We start from the raw sequence: 21748 nt of genomic DNA on the forward strand, positions 1-21748 counted from the left end.
TCCGACTCTTTGCGACCCTATGAATCGCAGCACGCCAGGCCTCCCTGTCCATCACCAACTCCCGGAGTTCACTCAGACTCACGTCCATCGAGTCAGTGATGCCATCCAGCCATCTCATCCTCTGTTGTCCCCTTCTCCTCCTGCCCCCAATCCCTCCCAGCAGCAGAGTCTTTTCCAATGAGTCAACTCTTCGAGTGCGGTGGCCAAAGTACTGGAGTTTCAGCTTTAGCATCATTCCTTCCAAAGAAATCCCAGGGCTGATCTCCTTCAGAATGGACTGGTTGGATCTCCTTACAGAATACACAGAAGAACTGTACAAAAAAGATCTTCACGACCCAGATAATCACTATGGTGTGATCACTGACCTAGAGCCAGACATCCTGGAATGTGAAGTCAAGTGGGCCGTAGAAAGCATCACTATGAACAAAGCTAGTGGAGGTGATGGAATTCCAGTGGAGCTATTTCAAATCCTGAAAGATGATGCTGTGAAAGTACTGCACTCAATATGCCAGCAAATTTGGAAAACTCAGCAGTGGCCACAGGACTGGAAAAGGGCAGTTTTCATTCCAATCTCAAAGAAAGGCAATGCCAAAGAATGCTCAAACTACTGCACAATTGCACTCATCTCACACGCTATTAAAGTAATGCTCAAAATTCTCCAAGCCAGGCTTCAGCAATATGTGAACCGTGAACTTCCTGATGTTTGAGCTGGTTTTAGAAAAGGCAGAGGAACCAGAGATCAAATTGCCAACATCTGCTGGATCATGGAAAAAGCAAGAGAGCTCCAGAAAAACATCTATTTCTGTTTTATTGACTATGCCAAAGCCTTTGACTGTGTAGATCACAATAAACTGTGGAAAATTCTGAAAGATGAGAATACCAGAACACCTGACCTGCCTCTTGAGAAATCTGTATGCATGTCAGGAAGCAACAGTTAGAACTGGACATGGAACAACAGACTGGTTCCAAATAGGAAAAGGAGTTCATCAAGGCTGTATATTGTCACCCTGTTTATTTAACTTATATGCAGAGTACATCATGAGAAACGCTGGGCTGGAAGAAGCACAAGCTGGAATCAAGATTGCCGGGAGAAATATCAATAACCTCAGATATGCAGATGACACCACCCTTATGGCAGAAAGTGAAGAGGAACTCAAAAGCCTCTTGATGAAAGTGAAAGTGGAGAGTGAAAAAGTTGGCTTAAAGCTCAACATTCAGAAAACGTAGATCATGGCATCCGGTCCCACCACTTCATGGGAAATAGATGGGGAAACAGTGGAAACAGTGTCAGACTTTATTTTTCTAGGCTCCAAAATCACTACAGATGGTGACTGCAGCCATGAAATTAAAAGACGCTTACTCCTTGGAAGGAAAGTTATGACCAACCTAGATAGCATATTCAAAAGCAGAGACATTACTTTGCCAACAAAGGTTCGTCTAGTCAAGGCTATGGTTTTTCCTGTGGTCATGTATGGATGTGAGAGTTGGACTGTGAAGAAGGCTGAGCGCTAAAGAATTGATGCTTTTGAACTGTGGTGTTGGAGAAGACTCTTGAGAGTCCCTTGGACTGCAAGGGGATCCAACCAGTCCATTCTGAAGGAGATCAGCCCTGGGTGTTCTTTGGAAGGAATGACGCTAAATCTGAAACTCCAGTACTTTGGCCACCTCATGTGAAGAGTTGACTCATTGGAAAAGACTCTGCTGCTGGGAGGGATTGAGGGCAGGAGGAGAAGGGGACGACAGAGGATGAGATGGCTGGATGGCATCACTGACTCGATGGATGTGAGTCTGAGTGAACTCCGGGAGTTGGTGATGGACAGGGAGGCCTGGCGTGCTGCGATTGATGGGGTCGAAAAGAGTCGGACACGACTGAGTGACTGATCTGATCTGATGCTGTCTTTTTGTGACTGTTTCTGGATTTTCAGTTAGTAAACCAGGAACTAAATCAGGGTTAGTAAACCTGAAACGCAGGATGTTTTACATTTTCTGTCTTTCATTTGATCATTGAGTGAATGCAGTAGGAATAGCTTTGGTTGGGAAGGTTTGGCTGGTGGGATTCAAAGTAAAACGAGCAAAGAATAAAATAAGCCTCAACAATGGAGGAAAGTGACAGTGGCCTCTTGTGGTGCTACTGAATGCTTCAGCCTGCCTCTCATGGGAGGGCTCCAATATAAAAACAGTAGGAAAAAATTCACATTCCCTGGGATCAGAAGGTCTTGAAACCTAAGATCAGAGGCTTGGTTTCTGTGGTCAGTGAAGAGTCATAGCAGTTAATATTGTACATAAAAAGTCACCATTTTATTAATAGACCTTTAATTGAAATATCTTTTTAAGCTGTGCTAGATGTATTCTAGTTTTAAACCATAGATGTGTTTAGATTGTATATAATTTATTGTGGCTGCTGAAATAAATTACAACAAACTTAGTGGATTTTAAAATAGCAGAGGAAAACAAGATGGCAGAGGAGAAGGTGGACGTGGAATACATCTCTCTCCACGGACACATCAGGAATACACCTTCAGACACAGAAGTGCATGCAGAACTCTAGCTGAGAGTGGACAGGAGTACCTGACCAGAGGAAAAGAACATAGAACCTCACAAAACTCAGTAACAAAGGAACTAGGGGGGAAAATGGGAGTGTTAGTAGGACTGGACCTGCCCTCAGCAGGTGGGGGAACCGAAGCAGGGGTCTGATCCCCACATCGGGGCAACTGTCTGAGTCAGAGGAGAAACATTTAAGGCTGAGAGTGAAACAGCTGATCTGTGGCAGCCTAAATGGAGTGAGAATCAGACAGTCCTTGCCGCATCCATACATACCCTGGACAGCGACGTGGGTCCCCTGGAAGGCGCAGTGGCTAGGACCTGGAGTTTGGGGATTATCGAGCAATCCCAGGACAAGGGCTGCTGTTGACTGTGGAGAGATGGATCGAGGGGATGTGAGGGAGAAGATTGTGGTGGGAAATGCCTGTGGAGAAAAGCCAGGCAGCCATGGAAGCAAGGTGATACTGCTGAGTCATGTGTAGGGGTTGGAGCCATCACCATATCCTTTCTCTCCCCACTTGCCAGCATCAGCAGCTGAACAGTAAGAGAGGCTGGCCCATCAAATGCCTGAGGCACTCAACTACAGAGTAGGACCCCACCCAGGGTGCCCCTTTAAGTGCCTGATGTGCTGCTCCATATGGTGGAACCCCAGCCAGGGGGCCCCCTGTATGTGCCTGATGCATGGAACAACAGAGAAATACCCCAGGCAAGGGAGCCCTCTAAGTGCCTGAATGGGCGCAGCTAGGGAGAAAGACTGGCCAAAGAGGCCTTCTGATCACCAGCTACAAGAAGCTTGAAAAAAGACTCTGATAGGGCCATAACTACTGCAGCGGAGGCAGTCTGTGTCCCTGCACACTTGGCACTGCCAGGGTCCTCGAATGCCAAGCAGCTGCACCTCCTTCACACTCAACTGTCACTGGGGCAGAGCTGTCACAGGCAAAAGAAGTCTTGGGTCTATGCACGCAGGGTCACTTCGGTAGTGTCTGACTTTGTAACCCTGTAGACTGCGGTCTGCCAGGTTTCTCTGTCAGAGACAGGTATTCTCCAGGCAAGAATACTGGAACGTATTCACCAGTACTGGTTGCCATACCCTTCTAGAGCACTATATTCCTGCTGCCCTAGCCACCAACTCCCCTGAGTACCTGGTGCTGCCAGACCCCTGCGACCCAAGCAGCTGCACCACCTCCACCCGTGGCCCTCACAGGGGCAAACCCAAGTCCTCCAGGGCAACCTCAGGAGCAAACCCTACTGGACGACCCACATGCAGAGGTGGAAATTAAACCACAACTGAAACCCAGGGGCGGTGTCACTAAAGAAGACCCAAAACCTTCCCATCAGCCATACAAGCTGCAGATTAAATCCACACAATCAACTAGGCAGACTCTGTGTCTGTAGAATATATAAACGGTCATTGAGAGCTCCCACAAAAGAAAATGCACTAGTTCTGATAGCTGTGGACTTTGGAGGCAAGAACACACAGGCGTAGGACCAGATTAGAAGCTGAGCTGCCCCACAGCAGGTTCAGAGACCAGCACAGTGTTGGAGGGCATCCTAGGGACGTGAGGTAGACTGTGACTCCCAGCGAGGGAAAGGACTCTGACAGCAGTGACTCAAGAAATACATTTATTATTCTTATGTTTTGACTTGTTCTGTAGATTCTTTTGGATTTTTTTCTTTTTTATTACCCACTCTGTTGTAGTTATTGACTTTATTGCCCCTATGAAATCTAATTAAGCTTTTGAGCTTTTTTGTTTTTTTCTCAGTCACATTTTTTATTGTTGTTATAAACCTGTGCCTCTATGTTGGACTTTTGTAGTTCTGTGGAGTTTTGCTTTTTTTTCCTTTTCTCATTTTTTAATTTTTTAAGTTATTATTTTTCCACACTTATTCCTTTGTTTGCCTTTCCTACTGTTCTTTTCCCCTTGCAGTTAATCTTTAATGTATATAAATCTTCTTTATCTACCTCTATTTAACTTTGCATATCTGTTCTTTTTTTCTTTTCTTTCTTTCCTTTCCTCTTAACATCTTTTTAGTTTTATGTTCATTGCTTTATTCCCTAATTGGTACCTTGCTTTAATTTTGTTTTCCCATTTGTGCTTTAGTTAGTTTTGTTCTTAACTGGTAAATATAATTTTTGATTTACTTTGTTCACCAGGTCAACCTACCATACTTTTTTGTTGTTGTTGGACTGTTTTCACTTTGCTCATGGGTGCATATGTATATCCCATTATTTTAATTGTTATTTGCCTGATTTTGTAACTGCCATTTGTTGATCTTTGGTTTCTCGTTTTTGGATATTTGTTTTAATCTTACTTAATACCAAACAAGCCACTTGTGGAATCTTTGTTCCTAACCAGAGATCAAGCCCTGAGTCTTTGGAGTGGGAACACTGACTCCAAGACCCTAGACTACCAGAGAACTAACCCTAGGGAGTATCAGATAGTGAGAACACACACTACGGAAACCACTTGAATACAAGACCCAGCATCACCCAACCACCAGTAGCACCCTGTGCAGTTTCCTCCTCTAAACAATGAACAAAGCAAAAATAGAAATCCAATCATCAGCAGACAGGATCACCACCTCACTCAGCCTTGCCCATCAGAGGAAAAACAAACAAACAAAAACTCAGCACAAGTCTCACCCTATAGGAAGCTTACACAAACCACTGAACCAACCTTAGGAGGGCAGAAACCAAAAGGAAGAAAGAATTCAACCTTGAAGCCTAGGAAAAGGAGACCTCAAACATAATAAGTTAAAAAAAAAATAATGAAAAGGCAGAGAAATACTACATAAATGAAGGAACAAACTAGAAACACAGAAGTCCAAATTAATGAAGAGGAAATAGGCAAATTCTGAAAAAGAATTCAGAGTAATGATAGTGAAGGTGATCCAAAACCTTGAAAACTAAATGGAGAAAATGCAAGAATTAATTAACAAAGACCTAGAAGAATTAAAAATAAACATACAGAGACAAACAACATAATTACTGAAATTAAAAATACTCTAGAAGGAATCAATAGCAGAATATCTGAAGCAGAAGAACGAATCACTGAGCCGGAAGATAAAATTGTGGAAATAATTTCTGAAGAGCAGAATAAAGTGAAAAGAATGAAAAGAGCTGAGGACAGTCTCAGAGACCTCTGGGACCATATCAAACATACCAACATTAGAATTATAGAAGACGAAGAGAAAAAGAAAGGGCATGAGAAAATTTTTGAAGAGATTATAGTTGAAAATTTCCCCAACATGGAAACAGAAATAGCCAGTCAAGTCCAAGAGGCACAAAGGGTCCCATACAGGATAAACCCAAGGAGAAACATGCCAAGACACATACTAATCAAACTAAAAAGACTAAACACAAAGAATATTAAAACAGCAAGGGAGAAGCAACAAGTAACATACAAGGGAAACCCCATATGCTTAACAGCTGATCTTTCAGCAGAAACTCTGCAGGCCAGAAGGGAATGGCAGGATATATTTAAAGTACTGAAAGGGAAAAATCTACAACCAAGATTACTGTACCTGGCAAGGATCTCATTCAAAATTGATGGAGAAATAAAATGCTTTCAGACGAGCAAAAGTGAAGAGAATTGACTACCGCCAAACCAGCTTTACAAAAAATGTTAAATGGACTTACATAGTCAAGAAATTCAACAGAAGAAAAAAGATCTACAAAATCAACCCCAAACAATTAGAAAATGGCAACAGAAACATATATATCAATAATTACTTTAAATGTAAGAGGATTAAATGCTTCAGCCAAAAGACACAGACTGACTGAATGGATACAAAAACAAGACCCATATATATGCTGTCTGTAAGAAACTCACTTCAGACCTCAAAACACATAGACTGAAACTGAGAAGATGGAAAAATATATTCCATGCAAATGGGAAGAAAAGAAAGCTGGAGTAGCAATCCTCATATCAGACAAAATAGACCTTAAAATAAAGAAGATTACAAGATAAGGGAGGACACTACATAATGATCAAAGGATCAATATAAGAGGAAGACATAACAATTGTAAAGATCTATGCTGCCAACATAGGAGGACCTCAATACATAAGACAGACAAACATTCAGTTCAGTTCAGTCACTTAGTCATGTCCAACTCTTTGAGACCCCATGAACTGCAGCATGCCAGGCCTCCCTGTCCCTCACCAACTCCCGGAATTCACCCAAACTCATGTACATCGAGTCGGTGATGCCATCCAGCCATCTCATCCTCTGTTGTCCCCTTCTCCTCCTGCCCCCAATCCCTCCCAGCAGCAGAGTCTTTTCCAATGAGTCAACTCTTCACATGAGGTGGCCAAAGTATTGGAGTTTCAGCTTCAGTATCAGTCCTTCCAATGAATACCCAGGACTGATCTCCTTTAGAATGGACTGTTTGGATCTCCTTGCAGTCCAAGGGACTCTCAAGAGTCTTCTCTAACACCACAGTTCAAAAGCATCAATTCTTCAGTGCTCAGCTTTCTTCACAGTCCAACTTTCACATCCATACATGACCACTGGAAAAACCGTAGCCTTGACTAGATGAACCTTTGTTGGCAAAGTAATGTCTCTGCTTTTGAATATGCTGTCTAGGTTGGTCATAACTTTTCTTCCAAGGAGTAAGCGTCTTTTAATATCATGGCTGCAATCACCATCTGCAGTGATTTTGGAGCCCAAAAAATAGTCTGATACTGTTTCCACTGTTTTCCCCATCTATTTTCCATGAAGTGATGGGACCAGATGCCATGATCTTCGTTTTCTGAATGTTGAGCTTTAAGTCAACTTTTCCACTCTCCTCTTTCACCTTCATCAAGAGGCTCTTTAGTTCCTCTTCATTTTCTGCCATAAGGGTGGTGTCATCTGCATATCTGAGGTTATTGATATTTCTCCCGGCAATCTTGATTCCAGCTTGTGCTTCATCCAGCCCAGCATTTCTCATGATGTACTCTGCATATAAGGTAAATAAGCAGGTGACAATATATAGCCTTGACGAACTCCTTTTCCTATTTGGAACCAGTCTGTTGTTTCATGTCAAGTTCTAACTGTTGCTTCCTGACCTGCATATAGGTTTCTCAAGAGGCAGGTCAGGTGGTCTGGTATTCCCATCTCTTTCAGAATTTTCCACAGTTTATTGTGATCCACACAGTCAAAGGCTTTGGCATAGTCAATAACACAGAAATAGATGTTTTTCTGGAACTCTTTTCTCTACAAACACTGACAGACATAAAAGGAGAAATCGACAGTAACACAATAATAGGAGGAGACTTTAACACTCCACTCACACCAATGTACAGATCATCAAAAGAGAAAATTAATAAGGAAACATGAGTCTTAAATGACATATTAGATGGGATGGATCTCATTGATATCTTCAGGACATTCCATCCAAATGCAGAAGAATAAACCTTCTCAAGTGCACATGGAACATTCTCCAGGATAGACTACATCTTGGGTCACAAATCAAACCTCAGTAAATTTAAGAAAATTGAAATTGTATCAAGTATCTTCTCTGACTACAATACTATTAGACTAGGTATAGATTATAAGAAAAAAAAAACTGTAAGAAACACAAGCACATGGAGATTAAACAACATGTTTGTAAATAACCAACAGGTTACTGAAGAAATCAAAAGGGAAATCAGAAATTTTCTAGAAACAAATGACGATGAAAACACAACAACTCAAAACCTCTGGGATGCAGCAAAAGCAGTACTCAGAGGGAAGTTTATAGCAATACAATCCTACCTCAAGAAACAAGAAAAACATAGACTAGAGAACCTAACTTTACACCTACAACAACTGGAAAAAGAAAAAAAATAAACCAAAATTAGTAGAAAGAAAAAAATCATAAAGATCTGATCAGAAATAAATGAAAAAGAAATGAAAGAAACAATAGTAAAGATTAATAAAACTAAAAGCTTGTTCTTTGAGAAGATAAACAATTTTGACAAGCCTTTAGCCAGACTCATCAAGAAAAAAAGAGAGAAGAATCAAATCAGCAAAATTAAAAATGAGAAAGGAGAGGTTACAACAGATAATGCAGAAATACAAAGGATTATAAGAGACTATTATGGCAGTAAAATGGATAACCTGGAAGAAATGGACAGATTTTTAGAAAAGTTCAATCTTACAAGACCGAACCAGGAAGAAATAGAAATTATGAACAACCCAATTACAAGCACTGAAATTGAAGCTGTGATCAAAAATCTGCCAAAAAACAAAAGCCCAGGACCAGATGGCTTCACAGGAGAATTCTATCAAACATTTAAAGAGCTAATGCCTATCCTTCTAAAACTCTTTCAAAAAATTGCAAAGGAAGGAACACTTCCAAATTCATTCTATGTGGCGACCATCACCCTCATACCAAAACCAGACAAAGACAACATGAAAATAGAAAACTACAGGCCAATATCACTGATGAACATAGATGCAGAAATCCTCAACAAAATTTTAGCTAACAGAATTCAGCAACACATCAAAAAGCTTATACACCATGATCAAGTTGGGTTTATTCTAGGAATGCAAGGATTCTTCAATATATCCGAATTAATCAATGTGATACACTGTACTAACAATTGAAAGATAAAAATCATGATAATCTCAATAGATGCAGACAAAGCCTTTGACAAAGTTCAGCACTCATTTATGATTAAAACTCTTCAAAAAATGAGCATAGAAGGAATCTACCTCAACATAGTAAAGGCCATATATGATAAGCCTACAGCAAACATTATTCTCAATGGTGAAAAACTGAAAACATTCCCCCTAAGATCAGGAACAAGACAAGAGTGTCCACTTACACCACTATTATTGAACATAGTTCTGGAAGTCCTAGCTACAGCAGTCAGAGGAGGAAAAGAAATAAAAAGAATCTGATCGGAAAAAAAGTAAAGCTCTCATTGTTTGCAGAAGGCGTGATACTGTACGTAGAAAACCCTAAAGATAGTATCAGAAAATTACTAGAGCTAATCAGTGAATTTAGCAAAGTTATAGGATACAAAATCAATACACAGAAATCACTTGCGTTTCTGTATACTAACAATGAAAAATCAGGAAAAGAAATTTAGGAATCAATCCCATTCACCATTGCAACAAAAATAATTAATTAGGAATAAACTTACCTAGAGAAACAAAAGAAATGTTCACAGAAAATTATAAGACGCTAATGAAAGACGCAGGTCAGGAAGCAACAGTTAGAACTGGACATGGAACAACAGACTGGTTCCAAATAGGAAAAGGAGTACGTCAAGGCTGTATATTGTCACCCTGCTTATTTAACTTATATGCAGAGTACATCATGAGAAACGCTGGGCTGGAAGAAGCACAAGCTGGAATCAAGATTGCCGGGCGAAATATCAATAACCTCAGATATGCAGATGACACCACCCTTATGGCAGAAAGTGAAGAGGAACTCAAAAGCCTCTTGATGAAAGTGAAAGAGGAGAGTGAAAAAGTTGGGTTAAAGCTCAACATTCAGAAAACGAAGATCATGGCATCCGGTCCCATCACTTGGTGGGAAATAGATGGGGAAACAGTGTCAGACTTTATTTTTTGGGATTCCAGAATCACTGCAGATGGTGAGTGCAGCCATGAAATTAAAAGATGCTGACTCCTTGGAAGAAAAGTTATGACCAACCTAGATAGCATATTCAAAAGCAGGGACATTACTTTGCCAACAAAGGTTCATCTAGTCAAGGCTATGGTTTTTCCAGTGGTCATATATGGATGTGAGAGTTGGACTGTGAAGAAAGCTGAGCGCCAAAGAATTGATGCTTTTGAACTGTGGTGTTGGAGAGGACTCTTGAGAGTCCCTTGGACTGCAAGGAGATCCAACCAGTCCATTCTAAAGAAGATCAGCCCTGGGTGTTCTTTAGAAGGAATGATGCTAAAGCTGAAACTCCAATACTTTGGCCACCTCATGTGAAGAGTTGACTCATTGGAAAAGACTCTGCTGCTGGGAGGGATTGGGGGCAGGAGGAGAAGGGGACGACAGAGGATGAGATGGCTGGATGGCATCACTGACTCGATGTACATGAGTTTGGGTGAATTCCGGGAGTTGGTGATGGACAGGGAGGCCTGGCGTGCTGCGATTCATGGGGTCGCAAAGAGTCGGACACGACTGAGTGACTGAACTGAACTGAACTGATCCTTGGGGGCTGTTATCACAAAATGTATTGTCTGTTTTAGACCTTCATTTTTGTTCTGGAACTTACTATCAAAGCCGATTGGACTGAGGCTTTTAGCACCCCAAATGACATACTTATTTTCTTGCTATAACTGTCGTTTTTAATTGTCTGTATCAGAGTGTAAGATTTATTCCATTCTATTAGCACAACAGAACACATCTAAAAAGCTTCAGATCATGAATTACTTATTTAAAATGGTAGATGATGAATTACTTATTTAAAATAGTAGTCAGGAAAATACCAAATTAGTGAAAATGAATTGTGCTTTGACTCTCATAGAACTGATATATGACTCAAAATTTAGTGATAACTTTTAGTTTGGGGCAGCTAGAAACTAATTCTTTCTTTTGTAGGGCTTTCTTTCTTGGTAAATGATTAGGTCCAATGTTTTCTGTTCATTGTACCAACCACTGTTGGTTTTTCTAGTGGCCTATTAGAAATTCCCTGTATTCTAGTCTATACTTACATGATACCGCTGCTAGATTAAGGGATTTCTCTAGGGCCTTACTCAATGCTTATGGCATACTGAGATTGAGATTTCACAAGTAAGTATATCTTAAATATATGCTAGTAGTATAGTTGAGCATGTGAGTGAAATAACATTGATTCATACCAGACGTGTTATATATACAGACTGTCTTTATGTAGTGTAAGAAGGGTTTGCTAGAGATCTTAATATAGCAAACTCTGTTTTGGCTTTGGTACATTATTTAAAACCCTAACTTTAAAGATGGATTAAACTTCAGTGTGGGAATAACTTTTATGAAGGTCATTTAATAAATCATGGCCTAAAAAAGATGAAACAATAAGCCTTAGCTTCCTTTTCTTTAGTCATTACATTAATTAGCTTAAATATTTAAATATTGGTAGCTGATAGATTTGGACATAGGGAGTGAGGAAGAGAAATAGTGAGTCAAAAGAAAAATGGAAACTTGATTCTGTTTGCTCTAATGATCTTTGTCCCAGCGTGCATGATGTTCACTAGTTCTGGGCAACCAAATACCACAGTAGCTTTTGCTCTGCTGCTGCTAAGTCGCTTCAGTCGTGTCCGACTCTGTGCGACCCCATAGACGGCAGCCTACCAGGCTCCCCGTCCCTGGGATTTTCCAGGCAAGAACACTGGAGTGGGTTGCCATTTCCTTCTCCAATGCATGAAAGTGAAAAGTGAAAGTGAGGTCGCTCAGTCGTGTCCGACTCCTAGCGACCCCATGGACTGAAGCCTCCCAGGCCCCTCCGTCCATGGGATTTTCCAGGCAAGAGTACTGGAGTGGGATGCCATTGCCTTCTCCGTTTGCTCTGCTAGTGAGGATCATCAGCAGTGTGGAGAAGTTCAGCATGAAAACAAAGTAAGAAAGATTTACTAATGAATTAATTTGTATTTAAATGTTTTGTTGAGTTCTTTAAAGTTGTTTCCTACAAATTTAGCCTAAAACAACCATTTTTCAAGAAAAATTTGTGTTTGGGGATTTATAACTTTAAAATCTTCAGGGCTGAACCAGAAGGTGAGAGGTGTTTTATTTTAAAAAGTATAATTGTGTGATTTCGAAAGAAAAGCTAGTAGTGCATGGAGATGATATTTCCAGCCAAGCACATTTTATGAGGAGAGCTTCATACACTGCAGAGTCTGCACTCTTCCTCTGTCATGTCCTGCTCGTCTGCATGTACCTATTTCTGTTTGTGTTAGTCATCCTCTCTAGGTAAATTGTCCATGAGACCAGTGATTCCATCAGCAAATTATCCAGAAAATGCTGTCTTTGCACGTTGTGACAGATCATGTCACCAGTGGATTTATAGCTGCTCCAGTGCTCTAATTAACCTGGCAGTTGTCTCCTGTGCCCAGCACTGTAGTCTCGTTGCTTGTTTTCATCTTCTCATTACCATCTCTCTTAAATACGGCTCAGATATAGATTTTTTTTTTTTTGGTAACCTACCTCCCCCCAACCCTCTCTACTCATCACCTGCCCTTATTTTTGATTGGCAGTATCATCCAGATAAACAGAGTGCAGATGCGCCAGCAGGATCAGTGGAGGAATGTATACAGAAGTTCATTGAAATCGATCAGGCATGGAAAATTCTAGGGAATGAAGAAACAAAAAAAGAGTATGACCTGCAGCGACATGGTAGGTACTTATGGTGAGGAGCCCAGCACACTGGCAACTCTGAAGTGCAGTCTGCAGCCACTCCTGGGGAGCCCATTCCAGCATTTACACCGTTATTATTCCTCCTTTCTCCTCCCCTCCATCATTGTTTCTAATTATGCCCTATTCTTAGCAGTGATTACTGTGTATCCATTGAGAAGTTAACAGAACTACTAGGATGTGGCTTCTTGTGAAGCTGTGAAAGCTACTTTTTATAACTAATGAAAAATGTTTAATTATACATTCCTAACGAATATGTTTTTTATGTTTAAAAACTTCCTTTTTATTAAATTTAATTATGTACTGATTAAAAATTTAATTGTACTTTTAGGATTATCTACTATATAAATGACAGTCTAAAGCAGAATACAAAGGATAACATCGTAAAGCACTCTTGGCTGTCTCTGAGCTTATATTAGGCTAGGTTTTTATGATTATCTCCTGTACAGATGATATTCCTTATAAGATTGCTATAAATGATATTTTAGGAATGTACATTTCCTAAGCAATTTTAAAAGTCATTTCTTTTGTGCGTTTTAGAAAATAGCTTCTTAAAACAGTGACAGGCTCTTGTGAGAAAGAAAGGGAGAAATGTAGGTCAGGTTTGTCACACATGGACTGCAGTTACACGAAGTGATAGGCTGTCTTTCAGCACTGGCCTTGGGATAGGAGTCCCCCAGCCTTCTCTCTGAAACCTTCAGTATGCACCCTACATGCTAATGGGAGGAGTCAATAATCAGCCACGGCCTGTGGGGAAAACACTCGGTTGCACTCTGCCATAGCGCGCCAGGCTCAGCATTGACTCAGATGTGTTGATAAAAGCTCATGTCTCTATACTCTATTTTATTGAATCTTCTCCCATGGTCTGCACGGGCACACCATCAAACTTAGCAGAATGATCATAAGGCTCCTATTACTAAGGTTATGAAAATTTGATTTGAAAAATAAGGCTTTATTCCCAAAACACAGCATTACAGGTTAAAGCCAACTTGTGATGCCTTTGTGTAAAGACTTCATGAGCAATTTGCTTACATACTGAAGTATTAGTTCTTAATAGTGACTTTCATAATACTAATCATCTCTCAAGATGATTAGTATTTACTTTTTAAAAAATGTTAAGAAACTGACAAAGGTACTTTTGCAGTGAATCTGGATTAATTTTCAAATATGCTTTGAATATTGGGTCCTCCTTCTATCTAATATATTTATGCACATCTTTCAAATGTTGTATTTCTTCTGTAAATGCTTGTACTTCTGGCAGAAGAAGGAATGTAGAAGTGGTTTCATCTGAGGGTGAATTCTACCCTCAGATACACCTTTTTGACCTGGTTCACATAGTAAAATGTCTGTGAAAGTGTTGAAATTAATAACCATGAGTGTGTAGTGTGTGAGAAGTTAACTATGTTTCTGAAGTGACCAAGTTCTGCTGGGGATGACAGTGTCTCATGATGCTTCGCACATGCTTATCAGTCTGTATTTTGGGGTGCTCATGTGCTTATGGTGAGGATGACCCACAAACCTGTATTGTAAGGCATGTAGGGTGTGCACTTGCTTTGCTGCTCTGTATGTTTGCTGCTCCACAGCTTGTTACTGTTAAGAACCTATCTGTGAAACTGACTAGAAACCTACTGTCTACAGAGGAAGAGCTAGGGAGAGATCAGAAATTAAAAAATATTCTCTTTTGCTCTAGGGCATAGGGTGGGGAAGACCAGAAATGGAGAGAAAAATGGAGCAGGGTTAAACATGAGCAGTAGAATTACATAAAGTAGGGTTTAAGAGATTTTGGAAGAACAAATAAGCAACATCCTCAAGTGTTTCTCCATTGCCTTTATGAAGTCTTTGGAAATGTGGATTTCTTTTGAGCTTTGAGTCCTGGGTTTGGAGGTTTTAATGGAAGCAACTCTAGCCTACTGTCTCATAGGAGATTCTTGTAAATCATTGATAAGGTCACAGCAAAATTCAGACAAACCAAATATAGTGAGATTGAGCTTGATTCAGATAAATAGGCAGCTCTTCTGGGAATTTATATGTATAATGTCTGTTTACTTGCAGCTGTTTCCGGTGGCTGAGCTATACTATGACAGCAGAAATACACATTTCCATGACATTTTAGTACCCCAGATCCAAGTACTAAATATTTCCTGTATTACCAAAGCCTCCTCATAGTGCAAATGCTTTGTTTCAGTTTTAAATTGAGATTGACTTGCTGTTTAGTTAAGTAATAGGCGTTCTTATCCAAATATAACTTGCTGTTTTTAAGCCTTTCCTACTAGAGCTGTTTTTAAAACTGCAAATAAGCCTCGTTTTGTGTTGTCATTTCTCTTCAACACCAACGTTAATTTCTCCTTCTTGACCCATGTTCAATAAATGGCTCCTCAAAAGAAGGAAATGCACTTGAACTTCTAACACTTAGGATTTAGATTTGGCAGAAGGAAAACCTTTGAGAGTGATAATTTGCTGAAGACCAGGATAACTTACCAAGAGAGAGAAAATTTGTTATAACCAGGTCAAAGCACTCTTTTCTTCTGGGTCACCCCCTGGGGACATGGAAATAGCTTTGTTATACAGGACTCTTTTTGGATGTAGTTCATTGTAGAACTTTCTTTTCATAGGGTGTGTTTTAAATATATTTGTTTCCTGCGCTCCACTAATATATAGTATAAAATAAATTTGACTTCTGTGTACCTGGGAAGGAGGCAGAGGTGTTATTGGCTGATTTTGAATACTTTCTTGGATTTCACAGCTCAAAGTTGGCGCTCTTTTGTAAGGAAAGCCTCATATATTACCTGCAACCATTTATTTCTGTAAAAGATCGTTTAAAGAGGCCCTTGGAATCCATATCTCTTTGCTTCACAAAAGAAATGATCAAAAGGAAAGCTCTGGGATAGATAACCTAAAGAAAATTACCTATATTTTTTCTCATATCATTTCCACTTCTATACTCTCGGTTGACATTTTAGGGCAGTGTTGGCCAGGCTGAAAAAAAGCAGACCTAAAAAAAAGATGAGTAATATTCAGTTCCCAGATATTACACATTTTGAAAGCAGTGTTAACTAGTGAATTTAATCAGTTAATTTCAGTTGGACGTATTTACCGTATTGTTTTTAATTATGCTTCCAAAGACTGCTTTCCACGCTCCCTTTGAAAGGCATGTAGTTATTCAAGGTTAGTCTTTGCACTCCCAGCAACCAGGTGAACACTTCAGAAAATCTCTTTGAGGATTTAGAAAATGTTCACGTGAAAATACCTGTTGAACAGATTTTTGCACCTCTATAATTCTTGTGAGGAATTTTCTTATATATTAAGCATATTTAAAAGCAGGTCAGAAGGGTATCATAGGAAAAGAGTAGGGATCATGATTCAGTAGCTTTGTAGTTTGAGTCACACATTCTGATGCCCCAGTGGCTCTTCTAGAGTGACACAGCTTATGCTTAGTTTACTTCACTATGATCTGAAGAGGAACAGACCTTCGTTCGGATGAAGTCAGTCAAATTAAATTATGTTATTAAAAAAAAGCGGATTGTGTCTGGAATCCTTGGTGGTATATTATTTTACATTAAGATGCATCTTGGTTCTCTGTTAGTGAATTATTTCGGTGATGTAGAGCCTTCACGCTACACAACCAGGCTCTGAAGGGGATTAAGCCAGACATTGTAAAGTTAGTGTCTTTATGTGAAGCTCATCAGCTATACTCTCCTTACCTAGGTAGAAAAAAATCATTTCTGGTATTACACAATTCACTTCATCTGTTTATTAGGATAAATATTTGAGAATAAATCTTGGACCAAATGAGGAACATACCTTAAAACCCTACCATCATCTGTGCACCAGAGAACTGAATCAACATGGAATTTCTTAAATTTAAAATAAGAATGCTCCCTGAAAATCAAGTTAACACTAAAGACTAATTAACTCCATAAGAAGGGAATTAATACTTTTAAATGTAGATAATGCGAATTTGGGTTCACTGTTTGGAATAATAACCTAAGGCCAGTAGATATTTGTATAAATTATTTGCTAAAACTGACCCTTATAAAACGCTTGTATTAGTTAGGTTCCACTTATGGCTATATCAGTATCTCCATTTGATTTTAGGAATTTGAAAATTGCTTATAAAAATGTGCTGCAGGTAAAACTTGAAGATAAGCATCAGCGCGCATGTTTTTTTTTTGGTGACTTTCTGGGAAAAGTAAGTATGTGAAATGATGCAGAAAATCCATCTAGACAGTTAGGGACTGGCATTTCTTCAGAGAGAGAAGATAATATAGATAAAACTTTCTGTGAGGGTCCCCTTGCTTCACCTTATTTGTGACAAGAAGGTGACCGTTCACATTGTTACTTTTATTTGAATACAAATAACTGCTTTTGTAATTTCTCAGTGATCTTGAATAAAAATTTGGCTACTTTCAAATAAAGCTATAGAAACCTCTGGGCAAGACTGTAGTTATACTCCTGTAATACTTGGACATAATCGGAAGTTCTAATTTAATAACAAGAAAATGTAGGGTTTTAGGAAGTTTGTTTCTCATCTTTAACCTCTTTCCCAATTTCTACTCGAGTAATTGACCCAAATGAAAACAACGGGTTCAAAACCGAGTCTGGGCCCGCCTTTCCTATTGCTTGTTTTCAACTCTCAGACTTGAAATCTTTGTTTCGGGTTACACTCTGATTACTTCTGGTTTGCTCAGTATATAACCAATGAGTTAAAAATGAAGGTTGGCATTTCTTCTTTAATGTGGGTTTTTTTTTTTTTCCCCCTCTAAGTGATCTTTTTATCCTTATAGCTACCACAGCAATCCATGCCCAGATTATAACATACACTTAGGCTATTTCCACAGCTGCTAATTGGCTTTCTCCGAAAGTCATTTTCATTTTGATTGATTGAGGTTTCTTTATTCTCACTCTTGTTTAAGAACATATATAACTATACCCACTCCCTAACACAGCCTATTCACCTGGAATTTAAATGGGACAGAAGCTTTTAAGTTTGACCCTAGTTACTCTTTCCAACCTCATCACCAATCATAAACCTGATGTGAATCTTCTCCCCATCCATTTAGGGATTCCCAAACGCGTCTGCTTATGCTATTTGTAGTTTTACTCAGAACACCCTCCCCTTCTGTTGCTTCACAGCGTGTTCTTTGTTCAAGATAACAATTCTAGTCCTATCTCCACTCACACCGCCCCCCACCCCCATGAGAAGCCTTACCTGACTTGCTAATCTACTGTCATTATGTCTGACCTCTGAATTTAATCCACAAATTATTTTGATACCCCCCCCATGGCGCCTATCTTTCAGTTCTGTTTGATGTTTTGGAAGGACTAAATAATAATTTGGACAATGTCTTTGATAATAATGGATCAATTCTAATGGTACTGACAGTAGTAAAGTACATACAATTTCTTAATACTGTTACAAATCCAGACAAGGTCAAAAGTGGCTGCCATCCTACAATGTGGTACCTGAGGCTCCCCAAACCGCAACAGTTGAATCATTGTCCTATGCTCTGTTATAGACAGGTGAACACAAACACTGTGAGTTAATAATAAGTTAAAAGAGCTGCCATTTGTCAAGCACTGGAACTATGGCAATTGTCTTTTAATCGTTGCTTAACAACCTTGTAAGGAAGATATTAGTATCTGTTTTCCAGAGGAGTCTGAGGCTCAGAGTTATTTGACAAAGGGCACATAACTAATAATTGATTGAGGGGAAACTCAAAGCCCTTCTATGACTTTAATCACTGTGCTGGGTTGCCAAGTCTTGAATAGGTGTGTATAACCTACTGTTTTAGTTCCAAATAATTAGGAATGAGGCAATTTAAGGGTCAGAGTGAGAGGCCAGGCTTAATTCTGCTGCTGTGTTCTACTTTTCTGTAGTGAAACATGAAATTCAGTTTCCGGACTCATTTGGTACCTTTCATCAGCACGAGGTGTACGTTCAGCTTGTGAAAGCTCCGTAGCTCAAGTCCATAATTAAGGCCCAAGTTTGTAGTTTTTCATCAGCATCTAAAGCCTTGCAGTTGTGACTCTTTAATTTCATCTAAGAAAGAATTATAGAGCTTTATGATTTAATGAGCAGGTTTCAAGTTAAACATTGCTTGATTCTGAGTCTCTTACCAAGACAGACTGTTCCAAGAACAGTGACTGTTAAGGGCAAGAAACAGATTTTCTTCAAGTTATTTACTATATGAAAAATGATTTTTAAGTAAAATTATTTTTAAGAAGGAGGTGATTGTTTAAAATTATTTGGTTTTAAAACAGCAAGATACTGAGTTTAGATCTAACCTAAAGGAAAATACTGCTGTTTGCATTTACCACACTTGATGGCATCTGTCAGTTTGAAATAAACTTTTAAGTATTTTAAATGGCATAAAAATAAATACAGTAAACTAATTGCTAAATAAGAGTGTTCAGGGGACTTGCTCACTTGAGTAATACACAGCAGTCCCATACTTGAATAGTAGGGACAGAGTTACATTTAGACTGGATCTTTTGGTCAGTAGTGGGTTGAACGGTTGAATGAGATTGTTAGATATCTCATCCATAAAGTTAAATTCTTGGTAGCTTTTTGTTGCTGTTATTTATTTATTTTTACTTATTTATTTGAATTGTAGCTACAGTTAGAAAAGGTTTCCCGGGATTAGGAAGTGTAATTATCTAGGCAGCAAACAAAGAGCTGTTTTAGAAATTTTACTATCATTAGGAGGAAGTTTTAAAGGACTGGAATTCCATTGTCTTGTAAGAAGTAAGAAATATTTATTGATTCCCAAATGGAGCTGAAAAAAACCTTTCCTCTTTTAGAAAGTTGTGAATGACCCAGCGAGAGCTCTAGTAAGCTTTACTGAACCAAGCTGCTAATAGTTATTTAATGTTATTCTTCAGTGTGAAAGAATCTCCGTAGATTTTCCTTTTAATCTCTTTGAATTGCAGGCTCATAAACCTCTCTGATGAGTCCTGCCAGTGTTTTCTTAGATCCCACTGTTGAGACAATGGAGCCACAGAATTCTTTCACTTCTTGTTGTCAGACAAATCCAATAGAACACAAGGTCAGAAGGGCCTATACTTCTAAAGGTTGAAAGATTCTTTTTCAAGTAACCACATAAATTGATTTTATCATTACATTGGTAGGGAATCTCTATTTAATGATAGTGCTCTGTTTTCTACATGTAAGTAAATCTGGAAGTTGTTCTTGTCTCCATATTTGCCTGAGCTTTGTCAGCACAGTACTGGGTTTGACCAGACCTTAATGTTCCTGTATACCTTAGAAAAAGCTGAACCCATTCACTTCAAAACAATCTGGAATCACATAGTGTCGCTGGACTCAAGATGGAGTTCACCAAATGCCAGGCAATGTGTCTTCTTTCCAAAAGACTGTTTGTTATTTTGTTTTTTTAAGTTATTACCATATTGTAGCTAAGATTCCAGATTAAAATCTTGGATCTGTCTATTTAATTAAATCTCTAAGTCAGTTTCTGTTTTCTCAACATTTTTAGTAGTGTCTTATGAAGAACTTTGAGATAGGATTTACATTTTCAGATACATATTACAATATTTCATTGTAATGAGGAAAAATATTTATAATATGTAAAACTCAAAAGAAAACAAACATGTCTTTTGCAGATACAATGCATGATTAGTAGATAATAATCAAAGCTAATTACAGGGTTCCAGTGAGTTACTTTAAGGGCTAGGGAGGAATTACATTTTCTAATTATAACTACAATGGTGGACAAGCAGAGATCATTGTTTAAAAAGGAAAAAAAACACATTGATTTGTTTGTGCTCCTTCATTGTAATCCTAGTGTTGGGGGGGTACTGTTGCCCCATTCCCTGGACACCTGCCTCTTAACAAAAGATCGTGATCTCTCCCCTCCCCCCCATCCCCCCACTTAGATTCACCTTTTCCTTGTGTGTACCCCCTCTGCTCATTATACAGTTCTCCAGGGATCCAGTTTTCCTCTGACTTAATCACCCCCAACCTTTTTCAGAAGTTGTTAGATTATGGTCCTTTCAAAGGATACACAGTTTCTTATGGTGCTCTTTACTTCTTTCCCTTAATTTTTCTCTCCTTATTTCTGTTTTAAAATATAGCCATTAGAGTTCTAACACACTAAAGTTTATAGAAGTATATCATACATACTGAGAAATGCACCAGTCCTAAGTGTACAGCTTGATGAATTTTCAAAGTAAACACATCCATGTAATAAACCAGCACCCCCAGAAGGCCCCTGTGATTCCTTCCAACCACTGCTCACTTTCTCACGCCCAACACCACAGGATAGTTTTGCCTGTAAAATTTTATATGATACAGAAATCAAACAGTTGCAGGTACCCTCTACTTTTCAAAAATTCGCTTTATGCCATTTTGCTTTCATGAGAGTAAACTTTCACTTAATGGAAATAAAGAGAATGTTCACTTTTATGAAAAAAGGTGAAAAATGAAAATAGTGTTCCACATTTGCTTTTCTGTGAGCCCCTTAGAGAGGTAGCATGCACCCTGAGCCCCGAGCAGCAGAGTGGCACCACCAAGCTGTTCCCCCCACCTCTTTGGGAACTGGTGTACATTCAGCACCAAGCCACCATAGCTTTGAACCGGATCTGTGAGCATCTGTGCTTTATCTGGAATTATTTTGTGCATCCATTAGGAAGATGTGTCTTGAGGTAATCGCTTCTTTGCTTTTCCCACCTTGGCTTACAAAAAAGCTTTCATGGGAACACACTACTTTGATTGCAGGGGAAGCCTGTGTTCTCCTTTGTCTCAGATACTGACCTTTCAAACCAGAATCCCCACAAAACTTGGTCTGTGCACACATAGTATTGAATCATCAGGTCGATATATAAATATTTAGATGGCCATAGAACAGGAGAATGTTTTAAAGACTCCTTTTA

General features: G+C 39.1%; 1 protein-coding gene across 8 annotated transcripts in view; it reads left to right on the forward strand.

Annotated features, from left to right (window-relative positions):
• DNAJC24 (DnaJ heat shock protein family (Hsp40) member C24) overlaps positions 1 to 21748 on the forward strand; it is a 132688-nt gene that overhangs the window by 44719 nt on the left and 66221 nt on the right. For 7 of the 8 annotated variants that reach the window (XM_086340947.1, XM_086340949.1, XM_086340948.1 and 4 more), the window contains exon 3: positions 12703 to 12841. The exons of the other annotated variant lie outside the window; for it this stretch is intronic. In XM_086340947.1, coding sequence (XP_086197073.1) covers positions 12703 to 12841 — 139 coding nt within the window. The remainder of the gene's footprint in view (positions 1 to 12702; positions 12842 to 21748) is intronic. 8 annotated transcript variants of the gene reach the window in all.

Source organism: Bos grunniens, chromosome 15 (genome assembly GCF_055505025.1).
Source record: "Bos grunniens cultivar Pamir isolate PY7600 chromosome 15, Bosgru_T2T1.0, whole genome shotgun sequence".
Lineage (NCBI taxonomy): Eukaryota > Metazoa > Chordata > Mammalia > Artiodactyla > Bovidae > Bos > Bos grunniens.